Source organism: Thermobia domestica, chromosome 5 (assembly GCF_964235325.1).
Source record: "Thermobia domestica chromosome 5, izTheDome1.hap1.1, whole genome shotgun sequence".
NCBI lineage: Eukaryota > Metazoa > Arthropoda > Insecta > Zygentoma > Lepismatidae > Thermobia > Thermobia domestica.
In genome coordinates, this window is record NC_137458.1 from 251,289,771 (window position 1) to 251,311,540 (window position 21,770).

The following is a 21,770-nucleotide window of genomic DNA, read 5'->3' on the forward strand; positions in this document are numbered from 1 at the left end:
TACATAAATTTCGCCCAAAATTTTAAAATCGTTTTTTTTTTGTTGTTTTTGTTTAGGAGAGGGGATCGGACCCCTCTAAATACGCCCCTATTATCTGGAAACAAACAAATAGACGTGGACATAAAAGAGCTTTCATCTTAAATGTCCATGGTGATTCCCCGTTGGAATAGAAATTTTAAAACCCTGTGTTACAAAGGGAAGAAAGCAGGGTTCACCCGTAACCCGTTCAAACGGGATTTTCCCTGATCGTTCCCTACATAATACTCGTTTTCATACTGTGCTTACATACATTTGAGTCTCATTGTATTATGATTATTATCTTCCATAATCGAAATAACAGAAGAGAAACGGGGTTTTACTTACTTTCACTTTAAATTAATTCATTTCGAAATTTGATTTAAATCAACGATTTTTATGAAAAAAATCAAGTGATTTAAATCTTGATTAAAATCGTGATTTAAATCAGACTGATTTAAATCAATCCACCCTGATAGAAAGCATATAATTATTCTGTTTTATTATCCTTATGTCAAAAACCGCCTGTAGATCCCTTACAGTACAATCTATTGATGCACTTTAGAACTTTTTGTTCTTATGCCATACCGTTTCTCCTTTCTTCAAGTATATTCAGTTCAAATTTGAAGTCATTCTGACCAGCATTTGTTTTACAGCATTTTGAAAGCGAGACTTTAATTATAATAACCCTGTACATTAAGATGTAAGTTTCCGTCCCATATAGTGAAGCAACACGAAGGACATGCGAAGCATCTAACAACCAAATACTTACTCACACTCCTCCAATAGACTATTACACAACGTACACAACTTTTAATAGAATATAAAGATATTTCGAAAAGAAAGTAAGTAACTTGTAATATGTCCGTTGTTGTATGAGTGGTTTGAGAATTGTCTTGCATCTTCTTGAGGAAAATATTCTTTAACTGCATTCGTTTTAATACTGGTATTTTATGATGCCCTGGAACAGTTTTATTGTAGGACAAAGGCCAACTTGTATTCAATCTATACGATATGAATAATAATAACAGTAAAGAAGGTCTTAAAGGTATTCTAATTTGAAAGTTTCTCTTCACACATAATGTATGTGCCTTTCATAATTTACGAACATATCTCGGACATTATGTATAATAAAAAGGAAAAAAATATTTGTATTCATTTAATTTCGACAAACATATTTACACTCACTTTCTTTGTAAACAGGATGTTACATGCATACAATAATTGCTTGTGCCGTTAAAGAAAAAAAAGTATGTTTTTGTAATACTTTTTCCTTGTCCCTTTAAAATGTGACGTCTTCTTGTTCTTTTTTGATGCAGTTACGAAACTGGTAATGGTATTGCTGCACAAGAAGAGGGCTACTTGAAGAATCCTGGAACAGATTATGAAGCTCAAGTTGCACAAGGCTCATATTCTTATACTGCACCTGATGGTACGCCGATAACCGTTACTTACATTGCTGATGAAAATGGTTTCAGAGCTGAAGGAGCCCATTTACCAACTCCGCCACCAATACCAGAGGCCATCCAGAGGGCATTGCAACAGATTGCAGCGGCTCAAGGTCGAAGCGGTCAGTCTGGAGGGTACCAAGGTTCAAATAGGCCGTATAATTACTAACAAATAAATTTAAATAAATGAATTTAAAAGATAATTACTCCTCCACGTAACTGAGGGCTTGTCCGAAAGAAATTAAAGCTTTATCTAATCGTACTAAGGTAAAACAAAATCTATTTTAATACAATAAAATTATGACGAATTCAAGATCAGATATTACGTCTTTGAGTTTAGTGATACAAGAAATCTCTTGATTTCAAGGAAGAATAGCGAATACAAAGCATGATACTCCTACTTCAGAGTAAAATTTATTTCAGGTTTGTTGAATTAAAAATTCAAATCTGAAATGAAGGATTCTTTAAAATAACTGTTAATCAACGTAATGAATAACTAGAAATAATGGCCAAGGCATCTTAAAAATGATAATTTGGCATCGACTTAGGATCGATAAACTCGAGCTGGCAGTGCATCTCATTTCATTCTTTATTAAGATGTCTATCCATAGTACCTTCGTATTGAGTTACTCCCTCAACTTGTGAAACGAATTAGGAAATTTGAATATTTGCTAGCTTATTACTAGCACTTCTTTCTAATGGGATATCAGAAAACAGAATGGTCGGTTTACGCACGTTAATCTTTCTACCTAGCCAGCGATGTTTGCATGACAGATGTTCATGGGAATCATCAGATGTATATATTTATATTAATTTAAAAGAACTTTATATTCCATGAATCTCCCCATGAAACTTTTCCCATACTCAACCATTTAACGTGCTAATTATAATTATACATTTCATGAAAGTATAAGCCTTTTCCAGATGTTTTTCTGTACAATTGCCAGGCAACTTAAGTATTTTTACAAATAGCACATTTTTCTTTCTTAATGAATAAAGTATTAACTTATTTTCTTCATCAGCAAGTTTGATAATTTAATATTTTAAAAATGTGTCTAAATTGAAATGCGAGAGTGGCTACTGACATCTGTACAACCATTACTGGTCATTTTAATTTCTAAACTAAATATGAGTAATTAACATTTAAATAAATTTGAGAGCATGCATACACTGTATACGAAATAAACAGATCTACAACATATTTCCATCAACGCTTTTGGAATGGAGGAGGAGAGAGTGATAGTTCATGTTTAAAACAGCTACAAAGAAGAAGAAAATTAAAAATTGTGTGATATTTCCAAGCGAAGATTCCTCATGTGTTTATCCCAAACAAAAGTTTATTCCTTCACCCAAAATGTGGGATGCATTGATTTGATGAAATGAAGGATTCGTCTATTTTTAAATAGATGAATTGCATATTACGTAATAATACACACAACTGGACACCTGTAAACATTGGTTTAGTTAGTTTTTGCAAACGTGATAGGAACTTTCTTACAAGGTGTCCAAAAAGTGACGCATAATTATATGAGAGAGGAATACCTGAAAAGAGACGTTCGATATTCATCCTCTTTGCATTACAATTTGAGACGGAACATCAGTCTTGCTGTTCACATGTTCGAAACCACACTTTGACATGCCATATTGATACTGAGCTTGAGATGTGACATAGGCAAGATATCGCCGCAATATTGGAAGTTATATGCAGAGAGTTGGTTTATTATGAATCTCATAAGCACAATATAATTTAAAATACGCTACATTGTATATAAAGGCATGATACTCTACATTGTATATAACGATAAAATATACACTTAAAACATGTTGTATGGTGCATATAGGTGCGTCTGTGCTTTATTATAATTTTGAATAATCAGATAGGAATCTGTTTTCTAATAAAACTTTACAAACAATAATTTCAAATTATAATTTGGGCACACAATAGTGTATCAGTAAGGATCCTTAGTATTCTATGATATTCATATTGTTAGGGGGCTAATTTTGTACCAGTCCGTTTCAAACGAGTACGACTGAGTCACTAGTAGATTCAGAAGGATCATTAGGAGGGAGCGGACTGCCTCCATTGAGTGGTAACATGGATTCAAAATGTGTAGTTTTATCTCAAAACGGTACGATGTAGTGCAAGTAAAATAGGCCTACATGTTTTCAATACATGATAACAAATTATAGCATTATTAATTGTATTTTCGTTTGCAGCTTTTATATTTGATATGTTATAATAGCTGTAATGTCATGCTAAATAACTAAGTTTTCGAAAAAAGAGTAGTGGAAGAGGCAGTTGTCCTATTGCCTTCCCTGTGGATTCGCCCATGGATCAAATAGAGCGAAAGGACAATCAAGTATAAATATAGACTTATTATGAAGAAATGCAACTTTGTAGTATTTTTTGTTTTAATTCATTATCCATTACGGAGTCAAAATTATATCTTACGTACGCATGCAACACGTTTTAATACGAAATATGTGTAAAATGCAAAATCTAATTCTTGACAGAAAAATTAATTCAGTTGGTGAAATGAGAAAATCCCATGTACTGTAAACAGCTAACATTTCTCTATGTGTTTGAATTTTGAGTTGAGTTGATTTTGATAAAGTAACAACACTTCGGAAGTACCGGTACTTTCAAAAGTAAAATGTAATTTTGTTTTTCATATAGCTAATTTCTTTTCCATTAGAAAGAAACGAAACCAATTTCTTGTAACTTAAAATAGTTTGAATTCAAAGTAGTAATTTAAAGCGCTCTATTTCTTCCTGCTAAAATTATTTCTTTGTCCGCAGAAAAGCTAGTATTTGCGAGGCATGTTTGAGCAAAAAACAACGATTATTACATCTTAATTTTACTATTTCTTTAAAGATAAATCTTTAAAGAGGACCAATATCCTTGTTTCTTTCTCACGAATGTTATTTTCTTTTCTTGACATCCTTAAAAGAGCTATCTTTAAAAGCCTGACCTTGACTTCCTTTCAATTACTTAATAATTATAAATAAAATTCAATTCAAAAATTACATAGCTTTGAAGAAAGAAAATCTTCATAAACTACATCAGTTATCATTGAACTTTCTTCGATGATTGCCTTCACGATTATTTTTAAACACGAACAAACTATTTGGTGAGCAAAACAATATGTTCACATTTAAAAAACTACATACGTGTGACAGTTTCGCCAACTAACACTATGGCTTCATCAGACACTATCTGATAGTGTCTGATGAAGCTATAGTGTTCGTTGGCGAAACTGTCACACGTATGTAGTTTTTTAATGTGAATATATTGTTTTGCTCAGCAAATAGTTTGTTCGTGTTTAATTATATTCTAAGCAAAGCTTCTACTTATGGAAAATATTACGATTATTTTCTTTGTGATCATAGAGGACTCGTTGAAAAATTAACTTACACATACAAACAAAGTCGAAAGTTTTGAACAATTTTGAATGACGATACAAACATTTAAAAACACTTAAATTGGTGATAGCTAAAACACAGACCTTTGTGTTCGTCACTAACTATGACCATTAAATCGTACAGTATTTATTACGACAGGCGGTGACATTGAATATTTTGTCCTTCTATTAATTATTTTTGATTCACTAGAAATTGAATATTTTATCTTTCTATTAATTATTTTTGATTGACTAGAAACTATTGAATTGATTGGTCACATCTATGAAAAAATTAAGATTAATATCTTTCATGTACGTATTGAATCAAAAATTAACCTTTGATCTCTCATTTCTTCTAAGGTAATCAAAAGTACAACGACAGTCCACTCTGGACCAGAATATTCAATATATGATCCACACAAATTTGATAATAAAATATACTTATTTATGCTCTTATTTGTACACATATAGTACTTAAACCTTTAAATGAATATATGTATTCACTTCTACTGATTTTTAATCTATTCTAACAAGTGTTGACAATACAAGGTCAACCTCAGTTGCGTGGAGTGGCCAGTATTATTGCAGTTTAATGTGAACAAGATTCTGTGTACTGTAAAGTACTTTGTAAGCTATAATTAATACGAATTAATACATCTTCAAACAGCACTGTGTAGATAGATATTTTATCCTGCTTGAACACTCGGAAATAAGGAAAATGTGATATTTTTACATTATAATTTTTTATACGAATGTTTGTGCTTTGTTAATAACGCAATATTTATGCTTTTGTATGTTTTCTATTCTCAGGAAAAAAAAACATAACCTTATTTCTAAGAAGCAAATTCTTATTAAAGCATAAGTTGATCTTGCATAGTTTAAACTAGATTTGTGCCAAGTTGTACAAAATGCATTTTGTATATCCTTTTCTAACATGTTTGTGTGTATATATGCGTGTAAGTATGTTGTCTTGTATGTATTATCGCAGAATGAATGTGTATCTACAACATTATACGTGATATTCTCGTATACATTTTTTTATGAAGTTATGCCTATACAATTTTCTATATTTACTGCATTTTTTGTTACGCAATAAAATATATTTCATGAACCTTTTCTCTTGTTTTACTCTGAAGCGTTTAACTTATCCCATAATTTCTATAAGAAATAATATCATTCTCAACATGCATTTTTGAACACTCCATGTTCTCTTGAATTCATTTCAATATGCTAAAACCAATATCAGAAATTGAAGTGATTATAAGCTCCAAGATATAGATTTCACAGGGTCAAACAGTAAATACCTCAAGAAGGAAATTCTGCTTGTAAATTCATAAGATTCGCTTCTTTTTAATTTATCATGGGCCTACTAGTTTCTTCGTAGATTTCAATGTACAGGCCTCCTATATTTCTAGGTTAACAAACTGGGATACTATGAAAATTTACAGTATATTCATATTTATTCATTTGATTCTTGCTGAAATATCGGAATAAATTAAGTAAAAGGTGATCTCTCATCAAGAGTGAGTGACAGGGAGTTTATTATTCCTATCAGTTAAGTATTTATGACTAATAAAAGAGTAGATTTTTCCTATTAGTTGAGTATCGATGACTAATAAAAGAATAGACTATTCCTATCAGTTCAGTATTGATGACTAATAAAAGAGTAGATTTTTCCTATCAGTTGAGTATCAATGACTAATAAAACAGTAGGTTCTTCCTATCAGTTGAAAATCGATGACTAATAAAAGTAAATTATTATTATCAGCTAAGTATTGATGACCAATGAAAGAGTAGATTATTCCTATCTGTTGAATATCAATGACTATTAAAAGAGTAGGTTCTTCCTATCAGTTCAGTATTGATGACTAATAAACGAGTACATTATTCCTATCAGTTAAGTATCGATGACTAATAAGCGAGTAGATTATTCCTATCAGTTGAGTATCAATGACTAATAAAACAGTAGGTTATTCCTATCAGTTCAAAATCGATGACTAATAAAAGAATAGATTATTTCTATCAGTTGAGTACTGATGACTATTAAAAGAATAGATTCCTTCTATCAGTGTAGTATCGGTGACTAATATAAGAGTAGATTATTCCTATCAGTTGAACATTGATAACTAAAACGAGCGAGTATTTAAAAATATACTGCACCAATGATATTCACTTATGTTTTGGAAGAAAACAAGGACATTTGGAATGCCGAACAATTCTGGTAGAGATTATGTAAATCCGGCTAAATCGGAATGACTGAGAGTCCTATATATATAAAATGTTCTCTACTTTCCGCAGCAGCAGGATGCAATGACGATATACAGAATGGGCGGAAAGTAACTCTCTATTTTTTAATATTTTCCCTTCTAAAATATTGTAGGCATAAACTCAATTTTCTATACACATGTAATTTATTATATACCATTATCTTTAAAAAAGTTACTACCCAACGTGTGCTATAGTATTTTTAGATACTCTCTCAAACGAACACGTACATTTTCTACAACATTCCTCAAAACCTAAGCAGGAACACCATTTATGACCTCACGGATCTTATTCGCAATTTTGCCAAGAGTTTGTGATTTGCTACAATACACTTTTTCCCTTAGCCCATCCCCATAAAAAGAAATCGCATGGGATGAGGTGTGGACTACGCGCTAGTCATTCTGTGGGACCCTGGCGACCTGTGCAGCGTCCTGCGAAGCGTACATCAAGATATTGTCTTACTGGCAAAGCGTAATGAGGGGGAAGCTCCATCTTGCATAAATAACAATTCATGTGATTCGTCCCATTCAGAAATTGTATGACTTATAACATTTTCTAACATTTCCAGGTATCTTTCGGCATTCATAGTGTTCCTCAACAGAAAAGGTCCAGTAATGCGAGAAGTAGTTAATCCTCACCACAATGTCACTTTCGGTTTACCCTGGATTTTTTCAACGGTCTCTTTGCGATTACCTTCTACCCAATAATGGCTATTACAACGATTAATGAACCCTTCTACATGAAACACAGCTTCATTACTCCACAGATTTTTTTTCAAATGAGTGTGGATGATCTTCTGCCACGCGAGCATCATTTCACAAAATTCAACATGCCTATCGTAATCATCTGGATATTCTTTTTGAAATAATGAAGCTCCCATTGTTTGTAATGTAACTCTATGCGGAGGATTGTAAGCACAGAATAACGTATAATACTACTATTTCTTGCAGCCTACCTTGTTAATTTTGAAAGGTTTCTCTGGAACATCTCTCTCACTTGGTCACCTTTTCCTGTTATACCGAAATCGAGAGTCTACCAGATCTCTTAATGCCCACAACACTTCCGGTAGTTATTAATTTTCTATGGCAAGTTTTGATCGTTTTTACATCTAGAACGGCTTGCCTCCCATGTTGTCCCTTCCACCACCGTAGGATCTGAATTACAGACTGTTACATCTTAAATCCTGCTGTAATTTCGACTCTCTCCTCAATGGTTAATCATCTTGGCATGTCTGTGGCTTCAAAAGAACAATAAAAACTTTACAGGATCAGAAAAATAAAAAACAAAATTGCATACTTTGTTTATAAAACAAGATAACTTCCATTGCTATCTACACATAACATCAATAGAGATTCACAATTCAAAATAGGGTGTTACTTTTCTCCTACACTGTAGATTAATTAGTGTCACTCTACGGTAAGTGCTCGAACGTGTATGTGTGAACAGTATATAGCAGTATCTCAACAGCAGCACAGTGAACCTTCCACAGCAAAATAGCCTGATGGTCGTTGATGCCTGATTCTGTAGTTAGATATTTTACAGAAAGGTAGTAGCAAATTTCACTCCTTTAGTCGCGATGCGAGAAGTTCAGATTTATTTTTGGGCAATTCTAGATCTCTTAAAGATCATCTAGTTCTTTTTGATTTAGAAAATGAGTTTTCTTACTATTTTCTGCGAACAAAGACTCGTCAAAACTGACGGAAACAGTGTTCTCTTCTTTGAATACTGTTTGAATTTTAGGGAGATTCTCTGTGTGTGGAACAGGTGCACGGAAGGGCAATATATCAGGAGATTAAAGCTATCATCTGTTCTTGCCCTTCTTGAAGTGTGACAAGTCGATCATGCAAACATAACAATCATTTTGGTGATTGGAAGGTTCTTTCCAAACTCGAAGAATGGCAAACGACATGCTTTTACAATTTGCACTCAACCAATGTTTGAGCGTAGACCGAAAGAATGTCCATGTTTTGTCAAGATAACCAACAGCAATTTCAAAGTAAACTTTATAAGTTACACGAAAATTTGACTCCAGGTACAATGTCATGTTTCACTTGCTTTGGTACAAGGTAATATTCACACACATAACAGAAAGAGTCCGCGCGCAATTTGAACTTCCGATCCGTTGACCTTTTGCATTTACGTATAGCAAATGAATTACTATATATATTTTATATATGTAGTAGAAATACGTAAAGATACAATCATAAAGTTAGATTTTTTAAATGCTAGCCATAGACTAGCTAGGATTACACCTTCTTTCAAGGATAGGATATGAAGGAAAAAGTAATATATAAGGGAAAGGAGGTTTTGGCTAAGGGAATCTACTTTATTATAACTTTATTATGTTATGGTACTTTAATATGTTATGTGATATGAAATTGGTAGAAACTTTGGATGCAGGTGAATTATCGTTGAGCAAGGAGATTTTACATAATTTTATTATAAGAGATCATTATAATTTCAAGACATTATAACCTTTAACCATAATCAGTGTAGCGGTTATAGTAGATCAGTAGCTAAGATGAAATGATTAGGTGCACTTGACAACATAGCACAACGGAGGGAAGAGTGTTAGAGTGGTGAATGCTTATTAGCTTCTGTCCAGGGGTTGCTCTGTGCGCAATGGACATGAGGGAAACTTATTATTATAGGAGGGTTACAGTGCAATATAAAATGGAGTGATGCATAGTGGAGAGATTACAATGAAGAAGTCCTCAAGAAGTTGAAATTCGGGACTATTTGGTGGATAGTACAACGTAACCAGCAGGGAGAATGGAGATTACTGTAGAATAATAGAGGGTTTGCGGAGAGTGGTTTCGTGGTACATAATATCAAAGCGCAGCTAATGTTTAGTCTGGAAAAGCTTCGTAACGTATCGGAGCCTGAGGTGTTCGAGATGTTTAAAACTGCAGTTTAACTTCTATCCTTAGATGGGTGGACTTCCAAGATAACGCCTCCTCTTAGGCCAGTGGCACCAAATTAATTTGAGATTGATCCACAATTTATTAGTTTGTTTATTCATACGTTCTCCTTATTTAAATATAATAACGTTATGAGACAGCATATAATATACTGCAAATGATGACGTGAAGTATTGTGAATAAACAGCAAGATATTCTATTTTGAAAAGGATGTGCAGATTCCATCAGTCTTGTAAAAGAAACACATACAAATCACTACGGGAAATTTGATGGCGTAAGTCTACCTGGTTCCTGAATTTGCTACAATTGTATTATTGCTCAGGTTACATTTAAACTATTTACACTTTTGATGTAAATTTTCAAAACCTGCGATCTCTATTTACGGCTTTAACTCAGGTTTAGTCAACGACAAATGTTCTTTTATCTAGCGAGTATAAAATAAATATATTAAAATTCCATTAGGAAAACCTAAAGTGTAAGGAAAACAAAACATACTGATATCACTGCGAAATATGACATTAGGAGAAAAATAGATGCCGGATTTGTGTCCTGCGGTTTCAAGTATATAAATATTCATCAAAAAATAATAAAAGCAAAATCTTGTATACCAGTTTGATCTCTTATCCATCTATTATTTCTTTGATTTGATAATACCATAAAATAAGTACAAAAGAATAATGCCTGCTATAGCATATATAAGGAAGAAATATTGGGTTACCCGCACCTAACATGCGTAAGAATTTATTTAAGCACATGAAAAGGAAACGCTACAAAATTGAAATGATGTCATGTTTATAGGTAGTGTTCATAGCTATCGACGACACGCTACCAGTGCTAACACCCTCAAAGGTCACCAACAATCTCCTCGTGGGAAATAAGTTAAATAGCAGCTTTCAGTTCAGTAAAGTTAGCAGAAATTGCAGAATGCGATACTATTGCTGGCTATACCCATGACCAATATCCTCTTCCTCAAAGGCAAGTTCTCTCGCACCATTGCAGTGGCTCACTCGAGCACTCCCAAAATTTGGCATGAAAATTGACTTCTTTAGGATATATACAAACGCACTAAATTTTCTAGAACGACAAATGCTCTTTTTAATAATTATGGACGGTGGTGTCGTAGGTCACTAATTCCTCTTTCCGGAAGTGAACTCGATCTTCTGTATTCTCATGAGGAATCACATTTGCAAAGTAATTTAATCATCTTTGTCTTTCTTCAGTTTCTATGCATGACACTCTTTCGTGGCTCATAATCACGTGTAAGTTTGAGTGCACTCCAAATTCTTGATTAACGTAATTTTCCCTTATTTGCTGAATTGTTATAGCACTATAATGACTAACATTGAGAGCACTTTCACAACCTGCTAGTTTCTTCTGCTTTTAGATTTCTTCCAATATTGATTTGCCCGTTCCACTCAACGCTTTCGTCAACTCCATTTGACTGGCATTTACGAGTATTTTCTTTGCAAAACTGCAATTTTTATGAAATTCATACTTCGATTGATATCTGTTACAGAGTTCTGAAGTTCTCGATACATTTTATGTCTGCTTCCACTAATAAGTAGGCAAGTGTGCTAAATGACTACCAAACACTGAATTTCATTTTGGTAAGTTGTAAAGTTTCTCAGAAATCGCAATAGAGGTCTTCATATTTGACTAGAACAACCAGATAGAGTAAAACTTTTGTGTCGTCATTGCATAGTAATGAGTAATTCATTGCTATAGTAATTATATGTAGGCTATGAAATGCTATTTCATTTAACAATGGATAACAAATTTTTACTGGGAGCTACAATTAAGAACATTAATAACCGGAATCAAACGAACACTTTTGTGTTATCATTTCGTCAATCGAGGCAAAAGATGTACGCTACTATTTTATCAGTGTTTAGACCATTTGGAATTAAATTTACATCTTAAATTGTTTCTTTAAGCGAATAAAACTTTCAAGAGCTTAATTCAAAACAACATGTGTGTAACAGAATATGTATATCTAGGGTTGTTAAGATGAGGAAACATGTTTTATATATATATAAGTTATACTAGGTATTAAATGTTCTGTATTTTTTGAGCAAAAAGATTTTACCTGTGGTACCTGCGTACATACTTGAAGTTTTGAGGCTGACAGTTTTTTTTTTGTTTCAGTGCCGCGTGTGTGACGTAAGCGGCCTTGTCCTCGAACTTGATCCTTGCGTGGCTTGGAGGAATATGGCGAGTCAAGTTGAGAAGACGTTTTGTGTTCTGCAATATGCCAAGACAAATTCAGTTACTGTAGTGCAACGTTATTTTAGGAGAAAGTATGGGAAACAACCACCCACACGGCAGTCCATTTATGATTGCGTGCATGAGTTTGAAGAAACATTTTGTCTGTGTAACAAGAATCCACGGGAAGACCTCCAGTATTAAATGAAATAGTTGAGCGCGTTCGTGCGCGAGCTACGCTCGCCGCCCGAGGAAATCAACAACACGTACAGGAAAGGAACTTGGTATCTCTCGAAAGACTGCCTGGAGAAATCTACGCAAACGTCTCAAGTTTTATCCATATCGATTGCACTTACTGCAGTCTCAGTGAAAGTGACAAACAACAATTTTTAGAGTTTTTTGTGTTCATACAAAATCTTTGTGAAGAAAAAGATGACTTCCTTCACCTGCTTACATTTGGGGATAAATCAACCTTTCACAATAGTGGTGTCGTAAACAAGCATAACGTGCGCATATGGGGAAGTAAAAACCCTCACGAGGTTGTGGAGCAGATTAGGGACTCCCCTGTATCGCCCGAAAAGGTGTATGAACAGTTATTTTTCCAAGAAGAAACCGTTACTGGAAGAACACACCTGGACATATTGCAACTTTGGTTGATGCCACAACTTGAAGAAGATAGTGACAATTTCATATTTGTGCAGGATGAAGCCCCACCACACTGGTATTCCGATGTAAGGGGTTACCTTAACAAAGTTCTTCCTAGACGGTGGATTGGCTGTTCAACTGATGAGAACATGGCTATTACTCAATGGCCACCACGAAGTCCAGACCTCACACTGTGTGATTACTTTCTGTGGGGTTTCATAAAAGATAAAGCGTATGTTCCTCCCTCCCTCTGAGGCTGATGCAACTGAAAGAACGAATCAGAGATGCTGTTGCATTGGTGGACGGTCAGGTTTTGATGCGTGTTTGGGAAGAATTGGACTACAAACTAGATGTTTACCGTGTAACCAAAAGAACACACATAGAACATCTGTAGTTGTACCACAAAAACTTCCAGATGTACCCTACAGCTCATGTAACTTATGTCACCATGTTAACCCTATATATATATATATAGGGACATGGCCGGATTTAGGGGGAATGCAAAGGTGCACGTGCACCCCCTTTGTTATAAATATACACTACCTAAAACGAGAAGCTTAGCAGAGAAAATAGCACTACTTTCCGAAACTTTCTGCTGTTATGTTTCCGTTTGAGCTTAAAACAAAAGGAAGTTTTGCCAAATCGATAGTTTGTCATTTTTCTAAAAGTTGGAAGAAAAGGATACACCGAGAACAGACACTTAGCATTTCCTTATTCACACCACAGATGCCTAAAGACATTTTAAAATTCCAATTCAATTCAAACGTACTGGTAGTTATTGGTGCATCCCCCAGAAAATCCTGGATCCGACCTTGTATATATATTAATTGGAGAATATGGAGTCCTTTACATGGAGAATGAAGCAGAAGAAGCCTTCCTCCCTGGGTAACAAAACTTTTGTGAGGAGCTGAAAGGAAAAATTATTGAGGGGAGTGAAAAACATGTAAAACAGGTGTAAACTCTTTTCTCAGATCCGTAGCTAGAGATTTCGGCTCCCGGGGCGAAGTAGAATTAGGCGGACCCCAACACCAAGCTTTTCCTTCCATTTTTTTTTCATATAAAAGAAGCAGCTTTTGTTGTTATACTATGTTGATGTCTTTATCAAGCTGCTTGGACAGACCATTGCAATAGTCAAAAGCGCTCATTATGCATTCTTTTGCAAATAAGACCTGTTTAAGAGACGTATTTTGGACTTTTTGTTAAACTTAACAAAACTACCTTTGATTGGTATACAGATCCACTTGGAGATCAATTATGGAAATTTACAGTACAAGTATTTGTAACGTTTCATAGTATCGATAAGAAATGAAATTTCAATACATTAGAAACTATGTGCTTTTAAAATGTTTGAAATGGATGACAGCATTAATTTTCAGTAAACTTTTGTAATTTTATTCTGCATGTGAACACATAAATACCATTTTAATTTCCATTTTTTTTAATATCAGCAATTAAACGGGTTAAACTTCTTAATGATAGTCATTTTTTTTATCACTCTTAAGAGTCGATAGTGTGATATTATTGTTTTAAATATACATGCTCCAACAAAATATAAGGATGACGGTATAAAAGACACTTTAAGAAGAAATATCCCGGGAATTCGACAAAGTCCCGTGATACCATATGAAAACTATTAGCGGATTTCAATGCGAAGGTAGGGTGGCAGAATATTTTCAAACTGGTTATAGGAGAAGAAAATCTGAATAAAGAAAGTAATGACAACGGCGTTACTTTCGTGAACTTTTGAACATCCAAAAACCTTATGGTGAAGAGTACAAAATTCCCACATTGTGACGTTCATAAATACACATGGACCTGGCCAGATGGAAGAATACACAATCAAATTGATCACGTAAGACAGTCTAGCATGTTCGCTCGTTCAGATGACCAGACTGTGACACTGATCACTATCTGGTACCAGTGATAACAAGAAAGAGAGATTGAGTTGAGTTGAGTTGATTTTGAGTTTAACACCCCTTCAGCAACGAGGCTATATGAGACGTGGACCTACTAATTAATGTGGAAACCGAGAGAGATTATCGTTGAATAAAGAGAATATTAAACATCTGAAAATGGAGGGGTTTAGTCTAAAGAATTAAGAGAAGAAAAAAGCGGGTGGGGAATATCAGATTGAAGTGAAATAAATTCTCCTTTTTAGAAAGTTTTGAGAGCACAAATATTGAGGATACTTGGGTTCAAATTAGATATATAATTAAAAATTTTAGGAAGAGAAAAATTAAGGCAAGCGGAGATACCTACCAACAAATCATGGTTCGACCAGGAATGAACCAAACTAACTCCGTTGCTACAAAATCGAAATGATATAACTACACTAAATTTAGTTATCAAGGGTATCAACCTCGTGCGTATATTATAAAGACAGAGAATGGAACAATTCTTACGGATCCAGATAGCATCTTGAATAGATGGAAAGATATCTTTGACAACTTGCTTAACACGCATCCAAAAACTAATGTTCGTGGGGAAAGGGGAATGCATAGCAGAACCATAAATTTCAGAGTCTAGACGAAGAGAAGTAGAAATTGCTATAAAGAAATTAAAGAAACACAAGTCTCCGGGTGTAGACAAAGTTCTGGCTGAGTTAAGTTTAGCTAGAGGGGAAAATTGTGGAACAAGATACACAAACTCATTCTGCTTACCTGGAACAAAATGAAATTGCCAGAAGAGTGGAAAGAATCAATCATTGTTCCAATTCACAATAAAGTCGAGAAAGAGGATTGTAATAATTATCGAGGCATTTCTCTTATGTCAACATCCTATAAAATCCTTTCAAACATTTTATTAGCAAGATTAATTCCATACGCGGATGTAATTATTGGTGATTATCAGTGTAGATTTAGACGAAACCAACCAACTATGGATCAGATATTTACCATTCGACAAACACTCGAAAAGAAATGGGAATACAATACACCAGTACATCAACTATTTCTTGATTTTAGAAAGGCTTACGATTCTATTAGGATATAAATATTGTAAAACATTCTTCAGAATTTGGAATGCCGAAAAAGCTAGTTAGATTAATTAAGATGCGTTTAAACGTATCCCAAACTAAAGTCCAAGTAAGCAAAATCTTGTCCACGAGCTTTCTCGCCGTGAATGGCCTGAAACAAGGAGATACGTTATTGACATTATTTTTCAACTTTATTCTGGAGTGCGCTATAAGTAAAATCAAAGATAGCAACCAGGGTCTAGAGCTGAATGGTATTCACAAGGTTATGGCGTATGCTGATGATATAAATCTGATAGGCGATGATAGGGGAACGATAGAAAGAAATGCAGAGACATTATTAAAAGGTTGCAGAATTAGAGTTAATGCAGAAAAAATTAAATACTTGGAAATTCACTGGGATCGCAATACTGCAAATTATGGATCCGTCCAAGTTTCAAATAATACTTTCGATAAAGTGGATACTTTCAAGTATCTAGGATCAATATTAACTGACCAAAATTATATCCACGAAGAAATTAAATGCCGACTCAAAGCAGGGAATTTGTGTCATTATTCAGTTCAAAATATTTTGTTGTCGCGAATTCTATAGAGGAATTTGAAGCTCAATATATATAGAAGGGTAATCATGCCTGTTGTTCTGTATTGTTGCGAAACATAGCCGGTTACTTTAAGGGAAGAGTGTAAACTGAAAGTATTTGGGAATAAAATCCTGAAACAAATATTCGGACTCAAGAGGAAGGACAATTGGGGATGGCGGAAACTTCATAACGAGGAACTGCATAATTTATACCCTTTATCAAACATTGTTAGAGTCATCAAATCTAGGAGACTGAGGTGGGCAGATTATGTAGCGAGAATGAAAGAAAGGAGGAACGCTTTCAAAGTTTTGACTGGAAATCCAGCCGGAAAATGTCCATTAGAAAAACCTAGGCGCAGATGGGAGGACAATATGAAGATGAATCTCGCAGAAATAGGATTACAAAATAGAAACTGGATTCAATTGGATAACGACAGAAGTCATTGGAGAGGTTTTATGAACGTGGCATTGAACCTCCGGGTTCTATAGGCCATCTAGTTAGTTAGTTAGCTCTTTCACGGTAAAAATACTTTGTGAAATATAACGGAAATTCAGGAAGTTTATATTTTGTTCGTATGTGGATAGATTAAAAAACAGCACGACTAACACTTATGCACAGAAAAGATATCCTGGCGTTGCAACTAGTTGATGAAGAAATGATCCCAAAAAATTTATTTGAATTGGAAGCATTTCATATGTCAAGGGAATTTAAAAAATCACTGGTAGTGATTAGTCTTTGGAAAAGACGAAATTTGTTGGACTACGTTCTGACCCTTCACTAAGAAAAAAAGGATAGGATTTTCGTGTAGATACATCGTATTTACGCGGGTGTGCTCCTTAAGTAATGTAACTTCATGTATAAAAGTACAGAAGGTGGGAACACCATGCCAAGTCTGGAGTTCGGCGTCGTGTTAAAAACATCTTTCCTCTCTTTCCTCCTCACAAAATGATATGATGTGTTACTACTCTCGTAGGGTAGGGAGTCACAGATTTAGAAAGAACTAAGAGGATTCAGTCGTAGGAAGGTAGTATCAACATTATATACGTAAGTGACCACCGTCGGAATGGGTATGGCATTAATTCTAGATTTGAAATGGTGGTCATATAATACAAAATTTTCACTGGAAGGTGGTGTAGATCGTACTACGGATGAAACAACATTACTTAATGTGGTGACGCGCGTAACCTGGTAAAATCCACACTTACATGCCGACTGGATTATGAATTTTTCTCCGTGTTTTAACCCCTACTCTATGATTTCTAAGATGTTAATATTCCCCTTGTTTACCTTCATTTTTAATAATCTCACGCAAACAGCAGCTTGCGTGTGTCTCTTCACTCCTTTGATTTTCACATCTTCATTCGCACCAACGTGATTAATCCGATTGGGTAGAAAACTAGGATTAACTCAGCAAAGTCATCACCATCAAAACGCTGAACACGTATTTCAGACTTTGACCGTTTCCAATTTCGAGGACGCTGCTGAGTACACTATAAGTCATTATTCGGCACGTTGTATATCACATCATCATTAACAAAACATAATAACATTTAAGTAATAAGTAAGAATTTGTTGTGACTCTTATTGAAAATTTTGGGTTGTGAGTGTAGCGAGGAAGATATTTTTTTAACAAATGTATTTCTTTGCAAACTGACAACAATATTGATTTAATAGGACGCCAATTCTTTTACGGGGTGCCACATCGTTAACTCTTTTTCGACACTTTTCCTTTCTTCTTCCTCGTTCAGCGCCCGCGGCAACCGCCGCTCTCGCCCCTCCCTCTAGCTACGGCACTGCTTCCCCTCCAACCCTTACCTACAGGAATGTCTGAGTTCATTAACATAACTTACTAATAAATTTCTAATTGTCAAAATATAAAATAAATAATTCTCAATTTGTGTCGGTAGAGCCAAAGTTGTATTCTACTATCTTTACTTCATATACATTCCTGTATGCATGAGCTCCATATGCTTTCCACCTCTATATCTAAGAGATTGTGTGATTATTACCGCCATATATATATATATATATATATATATATATATATATATATATATATATATATATATATATATATATAGAGAGAGAGAGAGAGAGAGAGTTGTCGTACTCCAGAAACGTTAGAAACAATGTTTCCTTTGCCTTATGTAGATGCTTTTCTGCTCTCGCAGGCAAGCTCGCAAAACTTCGTTCACCGATGCCAAAAGAATCTTTGTTTCCTTTAAAATAAAAATATCGAAAAGACAATGTTTTACTTGTAAAAGCAACAACGAGAGAGGGTAGTGGAAAGAGACAAAATATACTTTTCACATTAATTTCGAAGAACACGTCTGGTTCTTCTGTCTGAAAAGCTAGTATACATTTTCCAGCTTTGTTGCGCCAGCAAGGGTAAATAGATGCTAAGTTTTCTAAGTGTGTGAAAATTCTGATTGAAGAAATAATTTTACACCCATTATTCTTCTGTACCTTCAAAAGCATGTGTCGAGTTCCAACAATAGGTCACCTCCAGGCTTATTGTCGCCTTTCTTGTTGGTTTCTATCCCTCTGAAACAATTTCTTTCTCCTTTTTTAAAAGAGATAATTGATTTCAAATTATACATTTTTATTTGCTTTAGATTGTGTCATATTTGTCATATTTATAATATTTTGAAAGTAATTGGTGCCATAACATTCACATTACAAAGACACACAAGATGAGAGAGACATCGACAAATACCGTACAACTTTCTGTGATCTTAAATAACAGATTTTAACAAATTATTTAATTTCTTTTTTTGCTCAAGAGATGTCTGGAACGCCAGTACATTAAATGTATTACCATTAAGACAAAACGTGAAAGTTTTTGTAAATTAAATGTTTAGCCTTTATTTCAAGAATATAAAATAATTTTACTTGAAGCTTAGAAAGAATATAAATGTGTGAAACTAATAATCGTTTAACTGGACTACAAAGCCGTAAGCAATAGAAATTATAGAATTATATTATAGAAACTTTTGCAAGTTATTGTAATCAGATAAAGCAATGTCTTCATACACAATAATGTTATCTTATTACCCGAAGTAAGTTACCTAGAGATTTTTTTATATATATATTATATGATCCGTTTCAAATGTGTCATTGAAAGATTTCTGCATATGGAATTAAGTTGAAAACCAAGTTAACGTTCAATCGGGTACGTTTTACGGAAGTGATCGTAGAGCGGAGGCACACACAAAGGCCAATCGAGCTCAATTATAGAAGGTTCGCTAACTCTCGATTTGATCAAAGCACAAAGCTTTATGTGGAAAGGTGGCTAGGTTTTTTGAACAAAACTGCATTCCTGAAGCTTAGTAATTCAAGTTGCATATACCCTAGCAATGTTGTTTTGCAAATTGTTACCCCTTGACAGGGGCGGATCCAGGGGGGCGATCGCCCCCCCCAGAAGAGGAAATTTTCTTATTTTTTATATATAAATAAAACCCATCCCAAAGTTTGGAGCCCTTAAAAGAAGCAGTATGACAACCCACCGCCCCCCCCCCAGAAGTCGGTCCTGGATCCGCCCCTGCTGAAAGTTTAAACAATAGTAGATGTAATAGTTCTAATCAAAGACGCCTGCAGGATTTTTTTAGAAGAGGGTGGGGCTAAAGACAGACACACAAGAAAAGGCACTTTGATGCACAAAATACTTCACGTAAAATGATAATTATCGGCGTACAGTGCATAACTTTATTAATTACAGTAAACATATTGAATACTACTGTAGTGAATGAGTAAGTAAATCTAATATGTTTTAACATGTATTTCGAAGAATTGAACTCCTTGTGAAAATCCAGAGTGGCATTTATACCGTGCTTCGGGCACCCATGCCAACTTTTACTACTTAAACAATTTGTTTGTACTAATAGAAATAAATAACTGATACCGTTTTCACAATATTGTTATGTTAGGAGGGAGATCATGTAACCATATTGAAAGAAATTACGAACGCTCTCAAGATCTGATCTGGAAACCAAATCGAAAATCTTTAGGAAGACGTAGCTGCAGATGGGAGGACAATATTGGATGTCGCAAAAATAGGAATACAAAGTAGAAACTAGATTCAGTTGGCTAAGACCAGGAGAGTTTTTGTGAGTGCTGTATTGCACTTTCGTGTTGCATAGGCAAGAAAAAAAAGCTAGTTAAACAATTTTAATTACAACGATACTTTTTTTTCACATGTCTTTCATTCCCATTTGTATTTTTAACCTCTTTATTTTCTATCTATGGGCAAAATGTAGTTAAAAATTATGCACAAGCTGTTGTAAAAAGGAAGAAGAAGAATATGAAAAGAGGAAAAGATGAAATTACTTTTCGGTTGTTATGCGATGATATTTTGTTATAATAGTGATTCGACGATGTAGACTTAGTTGTCATAGCAACGAGAAAAAAATAATGTCATATAACAGAGGATCCATCTTGTGAAGACTATTATACGTACAATTTTTAAAGAGTGTAAACGTTTAACAGTTGCGTACCATAATAAAAGGTAATATCATAACGCAGTGTGTAAAATGAATTTTGTAAATTCAGTAGCCTTAGTTATATATAAATAATACAAACTGAGGACCTTTCACGACGTTATTTAAAATTGGTGTTATCCGCTCCAGGATTACATTATTTTTCATGGGATTATCGTCATATAATGTGAAAAGAATTATGCTTTAAAAATTAAGCCCTTGTGACATGCACCTATATAGATTGACATATATATCATACCAAAGTAGGTAGAAATTTAAGAAATATCTACACCAAAAACCGAGAAATGTTAATAGAACGACGAAACTCAGAGGTTAATAACCAAGAGAGTCTAAGGAAATGCCAACTCAGTATTTTCAGTAGGAACTGAAAATGCAATTTTATTAAGACTAGATGTATCTAGAAAACGTTTTAAAATTACGGTGGTTTAATAGATATAATAAACTTTCAATTCTGAAGCTACTGCTTCAGTGGCGTATTTAGGGGGCTTCCGGGCTTAAGTCCCCCCCCCCCCCGAAATCTTACTTACTATAGTAAAGTATATGAAATATCTTTCAGAATTTTCACATTTTGAGTCAAAGCCCCCTCGAAAGTTAGCAAAGCCCTCCCCGAAATAAAATCGTAAATACGCCACTGTACTGCTTCTATTAGTCTTTATTTAGTAGTGCATACGACTTTGGAAGGAATCATACTGTTAAATCAGGATTCATAAATTCGGAAAATTATGCCGAGAAAGGTTCTTTTAATTTGAACACCCTTATCAAGGGCTGATGCACAGATAGCTGCAAAAAATATATCTAGAAATATATATGTGCAGTGCTAAGACT

The 21,770-nt window shown here is 34.4% G+C and overlaps 1 protein-coding gene across 1 annotated transcript in view; it reads left to right on the plus strand.

Annotated features, from left to right (window-relative positions):
- The window catches only part of LOC145686540 (endocuticle structural glycoprotein SgAbd-2-like), a 90,291-nt gene extending 85,637 nt beyond the window's left edge, over positions 1-4,654 (plus strand). The window contains exon 3 of the mRNA XM_081759976.1: positions 1,335-4,654. Coding sequence (XP_081616102.1) covers positions 1,335-1,632 — 298 coding nt within the window. The 3' untranslated portion in view covers positions 1,633-4,654. The remainder of the gene's footprint in view (positions 1-1,334) is intronic.
- The last annotated feature ends 17,116 nt before the right edge of the window (positions 4,655-21,770 follow it).